This window comes from Dendrobium catenatum, unplaced genomic scaffold (genome assembly GCF_001605985.2).
Source record: "Dendrobium catenatum unplaced genomic scaffold, ASM160598v2 original_scaffold_67303, whole genome shotgun sequence".
Taxonomy (NCBI): Eukaryota; Viridiplantae; Streptophyta; class Magnoliopsida; order Asparagales; family Orchidaceae; genus Dendrobium; species Dendrobium catenatum.
In genome coordinates this window covers 310,770-326,111 of record NW_021385752.1, presented here as the reverse complement: position 1 = coordinate 326,111, position 15,342 = coordinate 310,770, and the positions used below count along the sequence as shown (strand labels likewise).

Sequence of the window (15,342 nt, the reverse complement as noted above, 5' to 3'; positions counted from 1 at the left end):
GAGAAAGGTCAATGAGATACATCTTATTTTGGCTTCATTTGGGACGGTTTTCTTTCTATTTTTAAAGCATTTTTTTAGTACACAACTTAAAATTATTTTTACTTGAAAGCTGCTTTAAGAAGCAGTAAGCTTTCCCAAGAAAAATCTTTGTAAAATGCTTTTCAAGCTTGCGAGTACATGAGGATTTTTAGTTACAGGACAATGATGAATGATTCCTCCCTTTCCTTTTTCATTCTACAATTCTTATTTGCACTCAATTGGATGGCCGATTTGGCAACCATGAGTGCAAAAATCTTGGGTTGATCATCAATTATTTGATTGAGTGGAGCATTTTGCATTATACATCCAAATTTTACAATTTTCTTTATAAGATTTTGTAAGCTTTTGTTCTACATTAGTTTTTCCTGAGCCTTGCAAATCTTGTTGGTGGTGCTACAATATTTTTTTGTTTTTTTCCTATTTGAGAGAAATTATTACGTGTTAATCTGACCATCTAGAGACCAATCAGAATACATCACATCACTTGATATACAATGATACACAATAAAGACATAAAATAAATTGGTGACATGACGCGTCCTGATTGTCCTCCGAATAACATCCAGTGTTCGCATATAATAATTCCACCCTATTTGAAGCCCCCTCTAAATCTCTATGATTTTTTATTTCACACATATAATAAATGTATTTATTTAATAAAATTATGTCTTGGCCCTCATATTTACAATTTACCTATATATATATATAACTTATTAAGTGAAAAATTAGCTATTCCTTAAAATAGTAAAAAAGGTTTTAACTGAGAGTGGAAATAACATCGCACGAATAACGATTAAGCCAAAAAAATAAAAGAAAATCTAAAGCATAATAAATCGATTAACCTTCGTCCTGTGGTCGTTCGTCTCTCTCTCTCTTCTAGGTTTGTTTCTTCATTCTTCTGCACAGTTTAACTCAGGAATCTCGGCTTCTTCTGCTATTACAAGAAGCCCAAGACCATGGCAGCGGAGGCGTCGAGGTCAAGCCCATCGCCTGACTCCTACATCGGGAGTCTAATCACTCTTACGTCTAATAGCGAAATCAGATACGAGGGTATCCTTTACAACATCAATACCGAAGAATCCAGCATCGGATTACGTAACGGTAAGCCTCCTCGTTTTCACCCTTGCTTGTTAGAAAAAGCTTCTATGTATTTGTTCAGTCTCTTTGCCATTCGAATAAAGTCGGGTTTTTTAGGGTTGGTCGTGGGTTTTTACATATGTCCGTCTTCTTTACGGGATATTGTCTTCGCAGGGTGGACTATTTGCTTATATTTGTTGTTTGTTTGAATGGTTGAAATCACACGGTATTTTGCCTTTCTTTTCTTTTGACTTTTATTTTTTCTTTGATTTTATATTTTATTGGTAATTTTCCTCTTACTTACACTATTATTGGGAGTATAGGGATGAAAATAAGGTTTTTGGAAGGAGAGAATAAATGGTGAAATTCCTTTCTCTTGAGATTTTTTAGGATGTAAAAGAAAAAAGACTTTTTCTGTTTTAGAATCCGAGTTGAAAGAGAAGAAAGGAAAATAAATATTTAGTTAGAGGAATGCTTTCCAAGATGAGATCATGAGCTGCTCATCTTAACTTATTGGTTGGGAGCTTATGCTTTTAACTAGAAGATCATGAGTCTGAGGCCATATGTATACTTGTATGTGAGTTTACAATTAAATTTACTTTAAAAAAAAAGAGATAATGTGTTGAAGATTTGGCTGAATGATGTAGAAATAATTCCAATGTCCATTTACCCTTTTTTTGGTCATATTTAATAAAATTTAAATAAAGTTCAAGCAATTTAGTTCAATTTAGCTAAACTTTCGCACAATTATTTTGTCCCAGAAAGTATTCCTCACTAAATTGTCACTTTACATTGTAATTCTCTTGACATGTATGATCCTGCCTAGAATTTGGGGCATTTTAATAACTGTTCCTTCATAAACCGAAGGCTAGTTTTGGTATTACGAAAATTTTACTTATCTATAGTCTTTTCTCTCCCCGTGTGGCTTTAAATTGTAGAACAAATTGGGAGCTGTTTAAGAAAATGCTCTTCCATATTTTTTTTCTTTTTTGCTTGTCTTATAGTTCCAATCAAGAGCAATTAAATATTTACTTTTCAATTTCTTTCTATCTTCTCTTATTCTAATCTCCCTATCAAATTTAAGCTATTGATAGAATTGGTCACAACATTTATATGATTGTCGTTATTTGCTATTATAGCATGTATTTTGGGCAATGTTTGTTGCTAGATTTCCTCCACTGTGACCTACAATTCATGAATGAGAATCACAAAAAGGCCTCTTTATAATGCACAATTAGGGTTTTGGGCATTAAACCCTCCCTCGACCATGCATTGAGCTTTATCTACCTAAGGTTGTGCAAAATCTTGTTTGATTCTTCTTTTTTTTAATATGGGGCAATCCTTTGCTTTGCTTCTTCTTTTAAGTCATTTATCGGTTGATTCCTAAGAATTCGACACTTTTAGTTATAGATCCATACACTGTAAATGATTTTTCAGTTTAAAAAGCTTTATTAAATGTAAATCTTCTTTTTTTTTTACCTAGGTTTTGTCGTTTGCTTATAGATTCTTGATAATTTGGACCTTTGGATGTAGGTCCTTAAATTTTTTCTGGCTATCAATTGCTCTAAACTATCAATAAATTTGGACTTAAATACTTGTCTTTAGAGTTTAATACAGTTTTACCATGTCTTGGCCCAATAATGTGCAACTGGGATATTCTTACATCCATCACTGAAGAAAAGTTGATATTATCTTTGATTATGATAATTTTGCAGAGATCCTAGTGTGTTTCAAGATAAGGTTAGCTTTGAGAGGCTATTTTTATGACTCAAGAATCAAAATCTAATTTTCCAAGATAATAATATCATCTTTGGTTATGATAATTAACCAATAATTGTGCCCTTCATGACCTTTTTAATCAAAGCTAGCAGACTTTTTTTTTTACATCCAATAACAAGGCACTTGAGTTTTGATGTCTATGAAGCAATCAAATGGAGGTGTATTGATTCGAAAGGATCTTATTGAAAGGATTTTTTTTGTTGGATAGGAAGTTCAAGCCATTAGGAGTTATGGGAAAATAAGAAAAATCATTAATCAGGCACTTGATGAAGGTAAAAAATTTGGATTGTTGGATGGCAATAATGAGAATATGATAAGGATGATTTTTTAATTTTGAAATTGTTTCATTTTTTGTTTGTATTTTGAATTTAAATCTGACTTTTCTTCTGTTGTGAAGCGAGGACAAGATTGTTTCTTATTTGAGGCAGTTAGTTTGGGAGAAGGTAATAGCAAATTTAATTTAATTTATTTTGCTTTTTTTGTCCTATAAATAGGCTATTACATATAGTAGAAAGTAATTACAACTCTTCCAAAAGATTTCCTCTCTCGTCTTCTTTACTCAACAATCGAACCTTCAACATGGGTGCTGTAGCAACTGTGGATGTTGCAGCGAGATATATACAAATATGGTAGCAAATATTGAGTATAAGGTCAAAGTCAGTTAGGAGTGTTCTACTACATGAAAGTTGATCAATTCTCATATTGTGGACTCTCTTCATCACATAAAAAGTACTGCATTGAATCACCTTCATCCTAAAAAAATTCGTATTGATTCCAAAAGTCTTATGCCCATTCAATTCCAACTTATAATTTGGTATCAAGTTACTAGTTCCAGCCCATAAGAAAACAGCTTTTATGGTTAAATTAAAAGAATTGAGAAGGATACTCTTGGTGATTTAATGGAGCCCAAGGAATATGACTATGAGGTTATAAAATATTGAATGTCTTACCAGCAAGGAAAGAAAAAGATAGCCAGGCAGACCGCAGATGTCTTATCAAATCGCCAGGTTGAAGGAGCAAATGTCCATAATGATGGTTTCTTTGAAACTCTTGCTGCTAAGGTAGCACCATTAATATATGCTCCACTATCACTTGTCCATATAGAATGAGAGCCAACCAATAGAAGACAATAACCTAATGGGGAGAACTCATCAACAAGTAAAGCAGCTGAGAATAATATGAAAAGGAGAGGAAGATCTTCCCTTAAAGGTAGAAGCAAAGCTATGAATGCCTTACTAGTTATTATGATGGAACAACTAATTTGAGGAAATAGACAAATGGTTTTAGAAGAATACACGACAAAATTTAGAAGGCATGCAATTGCTTCAAATATATCATTGATGAAAAATATGTATTTATGTGGAGCAGGATTTCATGAAATATGTAGCTTAAACTTAATGCCTTCAGGTAGCACAAACAAATAAAACTTAAGGAAAAAAAACAACTCTTTTCATTGGGCAAGAACGCTAGATTACAAGTTGCAATTGAAAGATGGAAGAACCTTGAAAGCCTATTCTAATATTATTATCCGATGATGTACTCTAGGATAAAGGGGCCACAATTCTCTTTCATTCCTCAATCATTTTGATCATTTCTCCCTTTCATTCTCATCCCTGGGTTGGTTTGCTTCCTCCTCCTATCTATGCATTTCTCTTCCTTCATTCATGATTATCTTTCTTGATATCTTTGTGGAAGAAGCTCTTGCATCTATGACTAAGAACTATTGTCAAAAAATCTCAACTGATCTGAAGAGAGTTTGACTTTCAACTAATGCTTGAATGGTTAGGTCAATAAAAGAAAAACAAGTTTCTATTTCTAGGTTACGCACAAAAACTATTGCTTGAACTCGAACTCGATTTGAGTTTGAAAAATGGACATATGAAGAGGAAGGAGAAGACTAAAGCTTCAGTTATACGGGAGTAGGATAGTTGACACATCACAACTCAAAAAATTAGGGCACAAACTTAAGGATTATTCAAGTTTATATAAAAAAAGCAGCTAACATTGGAAGAAAATAAGAAAAGGAACCTTACTACTACTTCAGAAGTAGTTGAGCCAGGAGTGGAAAAGGCATATCTTATATTGTCTTTGATGCTGCATTCACTTACCCACGAGGAGGTTATTAAAGAATTGTTCCGTATTAATCTTCATGTGAAATCTACCATTGTTGATTCCATTTTGGATCTAGGTAGTGAAAAGATCCTTATCTCTGCATATTCGTTAGAGAGATTGTTGTTAGTCATAGCATAACATTCCAAACCTTATTATGTGATTTGATTTCAATAGAATAATGTTTCTCATGTCCCTTAACAATTTACTCTTATGCTTATTTTCTCTAGAGATTTTATTGCTGAAATAATATGTGAAGTTGTAATATTGGGCGTGTGTCATGTAATTTTGTGTAGTTCATATTTGTAGGAATGGATGTTATTTACTATAGAAGACAACACAATTTGTGCTTGCAAAGTTGCAAAAGGAGGGGAAAATTATAGAATTAGTCAATCCATTGTTCCACCCTCAGTGGGAATGGTGAAGACAACATGACCAAAGAATTACAAGTGGTCAAGAGCTCTATTTTTGATAAAAAACACAAGACATACGATCCTATTTGATGTTAACAGTTTTTCAAGGTGGATGAATCATCACATAAAATACAAAAGCTTATGGTTACAAGAAAAGAAAGAATAATGTTAAGTGGACAAAAAGAAAAAGAGATCTCATTTGCATGAATAAATGAGCAAAAATAGAAAGCCAGCCGTGATTTGGGAGAATCTTATTGAGTTTTTTTTCTGATCACAAATTTGGATAGGAAGATTAAGTCATCAAGAGTCCACATGTAAAGACATCATCAATTAGATGCCTGAAGATCAAGCTTGAGAATCAATAAATTTGGATTGTTGGATGGTGGCAAGTTCCACAGGAAAAGGATAAGCTTATAATTTTGAACTTATTTTGGATAAATTTGTATTTAGAATTTAAATTTGAAATTCATTATTTTGTGGAGTTATTATAAGATTTTTTTCTTGTTTGATGGAGTTAATTCATGAAAATATAAAGCCGAATTTAATTTAATTTATTATTATTTTAATATTTTTTGCCTATATACATAGTCTAGTTCTTGCAATAGAGAAAGAAATTCTAATTCTCCCGTAAGATTTCCCATCTTACTCTCTATGGGTATTGTAGCAATTTTGGGGCAATATAGCAACCGTGTTTATTGGACTGACTGTGAGTCTTTAAACAAACCATGATTTTTGTAGCAAACAACTATTAGACGACAAAATTAGGTAGGAGTTCCTCGTTAGCAAGAAATCTCAACCATTCTTCTTATTGTGAACTTGCATCATCACATTAAAAGATTGTGGTGAACCACTCTTGTTCTAAATAAGTTTTTAATGGTTCCAAAAGTATTCTGTACATCCTATATTCGAGATCATGCCCACCTCCTCGAAGAAGTTTTAACCTTGATAGGATCCTTTTTGTTCCTATTAGAAATTCCTGCTTTGACTCCACGTATTCAACATATGATTCATGCCGCAACATTTTTTTTTATCTTGTGGCAGATCCAATCATCCCTAATGTTATAGAACTCAACCTACCCAACTGGAAATTATTTTAAGCTATTTGTTTGAGCTAAAGTGTGTTGAAATTGTTGAAATTCTTTTTCCTTGGGCCCTGCTGAAAGCCCAGCCAAGTTAATCAAATTAAATACTGTAGATTTTCTATGATTCGAAGCCTGGTTTCATAGTATCAACGAATTACTTGATTAGTTTATCATTCTGAGCTCATTTTCAAAGAGTAGATTAGGCAGCCTGATTACATGTTTCAGTATAGCTTGAACCAATGACAACCTCATCGATATCATGACATCCTTCACTGAAGAAGATGATATGATGGTTGTTCAGAGATCATGGATATTTCTTCAATATTAATTTAGTTTTGTTTTAGTCAACTTTATTATTTTTATCTTTATTCCTTCAAGCTCGGCCATCTTTGGCTTATAATTTTTACTGTCAAGGGCCTGTTTCAAGTCTGTGGAAGTTTTTTCTTCCACCCACTGAGGTCCTTCTATTCTTGAGTGCTTTGAAGTCATCAATGTGATTTCAATTCTCTCTATCAATATACTGATGATCAGGCTCTAATAATACATCAACTTATAATTCTTGCATCATCATCTATGCATTTAATACTCCTAAGCAGATCCTACCATTCCACGCTATATATACCTCAAACTAGGCCAGTCTAAAGTTACATTGCACATATTAGCTATATTGTGTTGAAAAGGTGGAAGTTATTATAAAAATTATTATAAAAAAGGTATTTCTTAATCAAGTAATATTGCAATTTGATTATGAATTGCACATTTAAGTTCTAAAACTTTATCAGTTTATTATGCTAATGATTTTCAAAGAGTGGTGGCTTGATTATAATGGTCATTATAAGTAACCTCTTGTATTTCATATTTTGTGCAGAACTTGTCCTGCTGTCATGATCCTGAAAGTGGATTTAGTTATCGTATCTGTTGACATATTGGTACCCTTTAGCATGATCTTACAAAACCAGCTCTTAAACTATGTGTTGTTTTTGGAATTATGCTCATGGTGTGGTCGCTTGCAGTGATGCCACTTAAAAACAAGCCCAGCATGAATATTACTTCTGGGGGCTCTGTATTGAACTGAATATTTGAATATTGATATCTGTATTCTATTTTATTATTTGAGTTTTTTTATATGATCCTACATGTTTCATCCAGTTATCTCAATGATTATATTTTATCAAACTGATGTAATTTTAATCCTTAGTAAATTTCTAGTATTTGATAAACATGGATGGTTTTATCTTGTGCTTGGAAACTGTAAAAGATGGCAAACATGAAAACAAACGTGGAAGGAGAATATAATTCTCCTCATAGGAGAAGAGAAGTTCATCTCTGTGTTTATTCGTCTATGCATGGATATTTATAACTGTGTCAAGTAGTTAATCATGGCGAGAAGATCTATCATCTTATATGGCACATCTTCTAATTTTACTCCTAAAAAAACATCACCATCCAGCACCTTATTAATGAACCTTACGGTGACTATTTTTGGCCACCTTTCAAGATTGTTCTTCGTGTCAGTTCCTAATTTAGATTCCAGTCATGGTTTTGGCATCGTTTTTTACTTGGCATCAAAATAAGCCTTTCTCATTACTCCATATTTCACATTCTTAGTTATAAATGAATGAAATCTAAATTAATTGATGAGTTTGCACTGTCATTCTTGCTGATCCTTTATTTGCTCGTTTTATAATTTATATATATGTGGATAATCCAAATTTTAATTGGACCGTAAATCGTGAATATAATTCTTCCATGTCTTTTAGTTTTACCTAAAACTCTGGCGCTACTGAAGGAATATTCTGCTCTTTCTTTTTTTGAAATTCTTTTATTATTTGCTGTGTCAGAATCCATTTCCTTGAGATAGACATTCATATATTTTTATTGGGAGTGCACCCGAAGGAATATTCTTATCGTAGTTATCTTTGTGAATATATATTTTTATAAAGCATTCCTTTTTTCTCTGCGGATTTTTCTACGGTAGCAGGAAGAGATTTAGCTAATTTTTTGGTCTGATTTGCTACCTTCTTTTAGTTCGATCATTTGGAACTGAAGGACGAAAGAAAGATGGATCACAAATTCCTGCTAGTGATAAAATCTATGAATACATACTTTTCCGAGGAAGTGACATCAAGGTACATGGAACAATGATGGCTTGCAAACATGTTTGGGAACAGAAGTTGTTTGATGTAGTTAATGTATTGCATCATATTAACAGCATGAATCTGGAAGTGATGAAAATGTAGTTTTAGGAGTATTTTCTACTTCCATTTATATTCCTTTACTTGTTTTTGATCAAGAAGCATCAAAGATCTGTAATTCTTTTATAGCATTTTGTTGCATTTTTTATTATGTTCTAACCTATTGTCTTCTAATCACAGTCAACTTAATAGCTGAAATTATGGTTAAATGAAATGACCCAATCATCCAGCAGCTGCCATGATGATTTTAGGGAAATTTTTATGCAGTTGCTCATTTTTGGCAGAGCTTTTAACTAGACTAATATTTTTGAATCTTCATAGCAAACTCAATTTTTAACAATGCAATGCAGGCTTCTTTTGTAACTAGTTTATTATGTGGCAGGTTTGAACTTTGAATGAGCAAAATGCATTTATTTTAGCAGTCTTGGGTTCCATCTTGTGAGGATTTCATTCTTGTTGGCCTTTGGAGCATACATTTTTATGACACAAAGTAGCGTGCGACATGGCTCGACACAACGCACCCTCGACGCCATTTAGTTGGCCTGCTTATGTTCAAAATGCAAATGCCATTTGCACCATACAGGAGCAATGTGCATGACACAAAACCTAAATGACGTGTGCTTTATTTTTGGTTTTAAATTTGAAATTAACATTAATATTTATATTTATTAATTTATCATTTATTTAATAACTTAATAGTACCGCCATTTCATGTTAATGTGCTGTAATTTCTAAAAAAGACGGCTTATGTTATTTATGAAATATCTTTTACATTTCATCGAATCAAGTGATATCACATTTGTGTTATATGTTATTCACCATTTCATTCACACATTTATAATAAAGATAAAATGTTTGAATACATTTTGCTTATGGGCATTCGAAAGAATGTCACATATAGTTTAAACCAATATTGCATGAAAATATGTAAGATTGACCAATGAATGTGATAATAATTGTATGATGTGTATTTTTGTGGTAAATGAAGTGGATTATGAACTAGGAGATGATATTGATGAAGGAAATGATGCTTTTTTAACATTTGATGATGATGATGGCGATTACTAGGAAGATTAGTTTAATTTATTACAAAATAAATAGACTTGAAAAATGATTACAATATTTTGAATTTTCGAGTTATTGATTACTTGAACTTAAACATCAATTTGAATGTTTTTAATATCATGATGATTTATCTTTTTATTTAATAATATTTTACATGAATATATATTTTATTTATAATTATTTAATATTGTGCATCATATTTAAAATGACGTGTGTCATGTTGTGCACTATGAGCTATGGCTTTATGGGAAACTTTGGCCATAGTGTGCCTTTTGCTGTTAATAAGTATGTTTTGGAGTTTGATGATACTAGGGACCTGAGGTTATGGTGCCTTAGAATAGTGGTGTTGGAGCACGACAAAAAAACCAAGGGACCTGGTTGCAATTGTTGTAAAAAATAACAGCATATATAGAAATTTCCCCTGATCTTATTAAGCGCACTTGTCCTTCTCGTTGAAGTATGTTCCTTGTTTGCACTTTTTTCCCTTCTCGGTGAAGTATGTTCCTTGTTTTCTCTTCATACCTCCAGGTCATTTCACTTTTTAGAATAGTGATTAAAGAATGTAGACAAGGACTACAAACATGCACTTAGATACATTTAAGTGCATTTCTTATATCAGAGGAAGCAAAAGAGCCATACATGACATCTCACTGAAGAGCCTATTTGATCCTAACCTCCATTTGTGCACCCATCATCGTGCACATTGTAGCTTTATGCGATGATTTTCTTCAAGTTATTTCAAGAGCTCTGAATCATGTGCATACAAAAACTATGATTTAAATTAGAAGCTGTTGGCTGAAATCAAGTTTTAAGTGATGTGATAATTTGATGGAATCTTTTTGAATTATGCTTTGCCATGGGGTTGGGTGCCAAAACTTTTTGGTAGAAACTACAATCAAAACATATTAAATGTGCTAATGTGGTAAAAAAGTGTAGTGGTAAAATGCATAAATTCAGGATAGTGCAAAGAATAAAGATAACCCACATGCAATTTGAAGTGGTTTGTTCCCAACTTATTTACGTCCATGCCAAGCGCCCTAACCCAATAACTCTTTTGCTCGCACATTGGTGAAGAAACACTTACACTGCTTCTTACTTTACCAGGGAAGAGCGCCTAACTTTGATTGCGAACAAGGGCACACCTCTACATCTTGTCCAAGAGACTTGTAAAAGGAAATAAAAAACTGAAAAAATAAAAAAGTTACACGATTGAAGACATCTTACACACTTTCCATGTGTGGAAAAAAGAATGTTGAAGCGTGTTTATACCTTGAAAAATCTGAACTCAAGCTCTTATTTTATGGAGAGAAAAATGATTTGCAATGTAGATTAATCCTTGTGATTTAAAACTTATTTAGTTTCATAGCCATGGGTTTAAGAGACAACATCGAACAACTCCAATGAAATCTCTAAGCATCATGTTCAAAGAACAACAACTAGGAAATAGAACCGTTACAGTACCATAGCCTCTTAGCAAAGATTCTTTAATGTTAACAATGAGCAGTTAAGTTAGTGGAGGTCCGATAAATCCGTCCAAAGATACACAAACACTTAAAAGTGGATTGTTAAGTTAGCAGCAGTTTATTAAAGAATTATTAGTGCCTCACAAGCCGAAATATTGTTTTTATTGATTTTAAAGTATGTAGAGTACACTACTTTGCAAAATAGCTATTATATATTGTCCTTAGCAGGATATAGTGTAGAATATATATAAGCTATTTTTCAAAAACTATATGAATTAGAATTATTAGAGCATGAGCTTAAGTGGTCCTAAACACATTCATAATTTTTGTACACATGCAGAAAAAAAAAATAGTTTAAGTCTAAAGCTTGCTTCATGTTGATGCCATGGCCCGATGGATTTATCCATTGATAATTACTTCAGTACCCGGACTGAGCTCAAACAACCAACCATTTCTAATGTGCATTTGTTGTCATCAAAATTGAGCTCACAAGAAATGTTTGTTCGTGTGGTTAACAACTTCTTGGTCTTTCCATCTTTTTTTCCTTTTTGTACTTATTATTTTTTATTTGGCCTTTAGTTTGTCAGGGCTTGAATCATGTGGTTTCATTAGTGATGCTTATGTTCAACATAGGCATTTCCCTTTGATGTCAGCTTCAGAATTATTGCAATTAGAGGTTCATAGATTCTAGTGAATGCTACCATTTCTATGTTCTGAATCATTTCAATTGCTTTTTTCCAGGATTTACAGGTCAAGACCTCACCACCTGTTCAAACTACACCTGCTCACAATGATCCCGCAATTATTCAGGTGATGCAGAGTTGGCTAATGTGAATCTTCTGAAGAGCGTTTAATCATTGACATGCAATTTTTTGTGCAGTCTCATTATCCTCGACCCCACGCTGCCTCTTCAAGTCTGCCGCCTCTTGGAACTGGAACCACACAGGAGCTCAGTTCCCACTCAGGACAAGTGGGACTTCACCATCCAACCTTTCAAGGCAGTTTGCCTCCATATCATACTGGTGGAAACCTAGGGTCTTGGGGCCCCACACCACCTCCACCAACTGCAAATGGTTCTGGGCTTGCAGTACCACCATTGTTTTGGCAAGGATACTATGCACCCTCAGGAGGGCTTCCTCATGTGCAGCAACCTCCTCTAATGAGGCCACTGCCTGGGCTTGCTATGCCTCCAATGCAGCAGACTCTGCAGTTTCAGGGCATGAATGCCTCTTTATCTTCTGGCGCTCCAAGCTATCCAGAATTCTCTCCCTTGTTTCCAACTGTTAACAGCAACATGAGTTTAAACTCTACTTCTATTCCATCAGCGTTAGCTGCTTTCCAAGCTACGTCATTTTCTCCTGAGATCTCACAAAGTTCAGTTTCAATTAAGGGCCCCATTACTGCTCTTCCTTCGGTGACCTCAAGTGGAAGCTTGCCATCAGTGTCACAGAGTTTATTTTCAATTAAGGGTCCCATAACGTCTCTTCCTTCGGTGAACCCAAGTGGAAGCTTGCCATCTGTGTCCCCATTAACTCCAGGCATGGAGAATTTCATACCCTTGTCACAAAATATACCGCCTGTTCTTAGTGGAAAGCCTAGGATTAGTTCTACTACCTCTGTGGCTCATCAGACTGAAACTCAGTCTATTCCGTCCACCATTGGTACATCCAGTTCAAACCAAGCTGAAACGTCTAATAAGTTGCTGACTCCTGGTCAACTAGTGCAGCCTAACTCTTCTGTATTGCCTTCCTCACAAACATTGGAGAAGACCTTAAAAGCAGTGGAGGTTAAACCACAGGAAGATAAGAGTAAACCACTGTTACCTGAGCCTCCAGCATTTCAACGAGAAGCTAATAAAGCTAAGTCACCAGCTGTGGTGAAGGAGTCAATCCTGCCACTGCCTACTCCTGTTTATCACAAGGTTTGGCCATTTCCTCTTATCGATATAGGGATTACACTTACCTAGAACTGTTACGAACTGTTAGACATACGCTATTAATCAAATATATTTTAATGGCATTACTATAGTATGTGCTGGAGTCTTGCATAATTGCCAATGCAGATGTTTTTACTTTCATTTTGTTTTCCTTTTGAGACACTGAGAACTCCTTTTTCCTATTCTCCTAGCCTAGTGGCGGGGCAGCAGATATTAACCGACATCTTTTTATCAGGAAAACTGAAACTTTTTATTGGATCTTAAAAACAGTTACTCATTAATTTATACTTGTAGCACTGTGCTGTTTTTGTTATCTTATTATTATTGTATAAAATTTAAAATCGTTTTTCGGTCACTGTTGCTTGTTAAGGCACGACATGATCAGATATTTGATCCGGTTCATAGATAGTAATGCTAATAAATATATACAATGGAAACACAGGTTAGTACTGAATAGGCTATGTGTTCGAACACTTTTAAAATGAAGCACTCTTCTTCCTATGGAGATCAATCGTATCCTTTTGTTTTAAGCTAGTTTCAGGCTTAATTGATGGAGAAGTTGATATTTAGGAAATGAGGATCTGCTTCAAGTGTTCATACTGATGCTTTTCTTAGTCTGCAATTATTGGTGTGTAAGCCATTCCAAGTAATATTTCACAGCCATTTGTGAGTATATAATCAGTGATACTTATGCCTTCCATAAATGTATTGGTTGCCGTAAATGACATTGGTTGAACTTTCTAATAATATGGCCATGGATTGTGCTTATACTATTGAGGCTTTGAAACTTGAACTTTGTGACATGACGAAGGATTCTATATTGTGACAATTATGCCATCAATGATGAATGTAAATGATACTTGTAGAGTGAAGTATTGCTAATTGGAATTTAGTTTTAAGACCACTGCATTGTAAAATTGAGGAATATGCTATATTTTTAAATTGGATTTATGGGCTCTAAAAAATTGCACCCCAACCTCTCCATGATTTTTTGTTGAAGAGGAGAGTTTTAACTGATTAGATTTTGGGTCAAATTTTCAGAAGGCATTATATTTGAGAAAAGACATTACCCAGAGATTTAGTTCTCATTTTGCAATGATTTTATGAACTGAGTTCAGGTTTCCAATAGGCGAAAACACCTATGATTAATTTCTCCTCCCAATGACGAGAGATAACTTTTGATTAAGGCTAGTCACTAGATGGACACTAAGTGACTGGTGTATAATAGCAAATTTTTTTTTAATTTGGACTTTTACTTACAAGATTTGAAATTTATCATCGTATACTTAAAGCAAATGGTGGGGGGCATGATGACAAAGCTCAATCAAGATCCTATGATTACGTTGTCTCAGGTTGTCATAGAGTCTATAGTCTAATTAGTTAAAGGAAGTAGCTAACCCGACCTGGCTGAAGGATTCTTGTGGGAAGCCATGGGTTGCTTTGTCTAATGGCACTTTATAGATTTGAGGTGAATGTTTGTGTAAGGGGATAAATTTGAATCTATCCACTTTAGACACACTTTTGAGGTGCACATGCTTACTTTTCAATGCACTTGCATGATGCATTTGTATGTTCCTTAATGCTTTTGTATGATGCATTTGCACTTTGCTCAATGCACTCATATAATGCATTTGAACACTCATTAATGCTCTTGTATGGTGCATTTATATGATTTTCAAAGTGTTATGTTTGAGGTTGAAAATTATTTTGCATTGTGTACTTGATTTGAAAAAGTGTTTCTCAAAGTAGTAGCATTTTCTCATGCAATTTTATGTTTCTTGAGGTTGCTCCAGGCTTCTCATAACATTGCATACTTTTCTCAGATTTGAAAATTACATTTTAGTGCGCATGCGATTTTAAAAATATTTGAATTTTATTGTTTGTGCAAAATGTGTCATTTAAAAAGACAATATTCCATTTTGTGATTAGACTACGCCTTTTGTTCCCTTGCATGTAGTATTGCAGATTTGGCGGTGAGATTTAAAATTCATTATAAGCTCCCTACGAGTAAATGTATTTTTGTTCATCATTCGCATATTGTTCTTTTGTTGCTTCTTGTATTGCATTTTTGGTATTTAATTTTGCAGATTCATTGCTTACATGAATTGCATTTTTCTTAGTTTTAGGTTCTATGTAGTGCAGATTTTTAGATTAAATCAGTTGGAATTTCCATAGTTTATTGGC

At 33.8% G+C, this 15,342-nt stretch overlaps 1 protein-coding gene across 1 annotated transcript in view; it reads left to right on the top strand.

Moving 5' to 3' along the window:
* The first annotated feature begins 871 nt into the window (after positions 1 to 871).
* Positions 872 to 15,342, top strand: part of LOC110101781 (protein decapping 5) — a 32,174-nt gene continuing 17,703 nt past the window's right edge. Inside the window, exons 1-4 of the mRNA XM_020829843.2 lie at positions 872 to 1,140; positions 8,528 to 8,628; positions 11,964 to 12,032; positions 12,103 to 13,143. Of these exons, the coding sequence (XP_020685502.1) occupies positions 996 to 1,140; positions 8,528 to 8,628; positions 11,964 to 12,032; positions 12,103 to 13,143 (1,356 nt within the window). The 5' untranslated portion in view covers positions 872 to 995. The remainder of the gene's footprint in view (positions 1,141 to 8,527; positions 8,629 to 11,963; positions 12,033 to 12,102; positions 13,144 to 15,342) is intronic.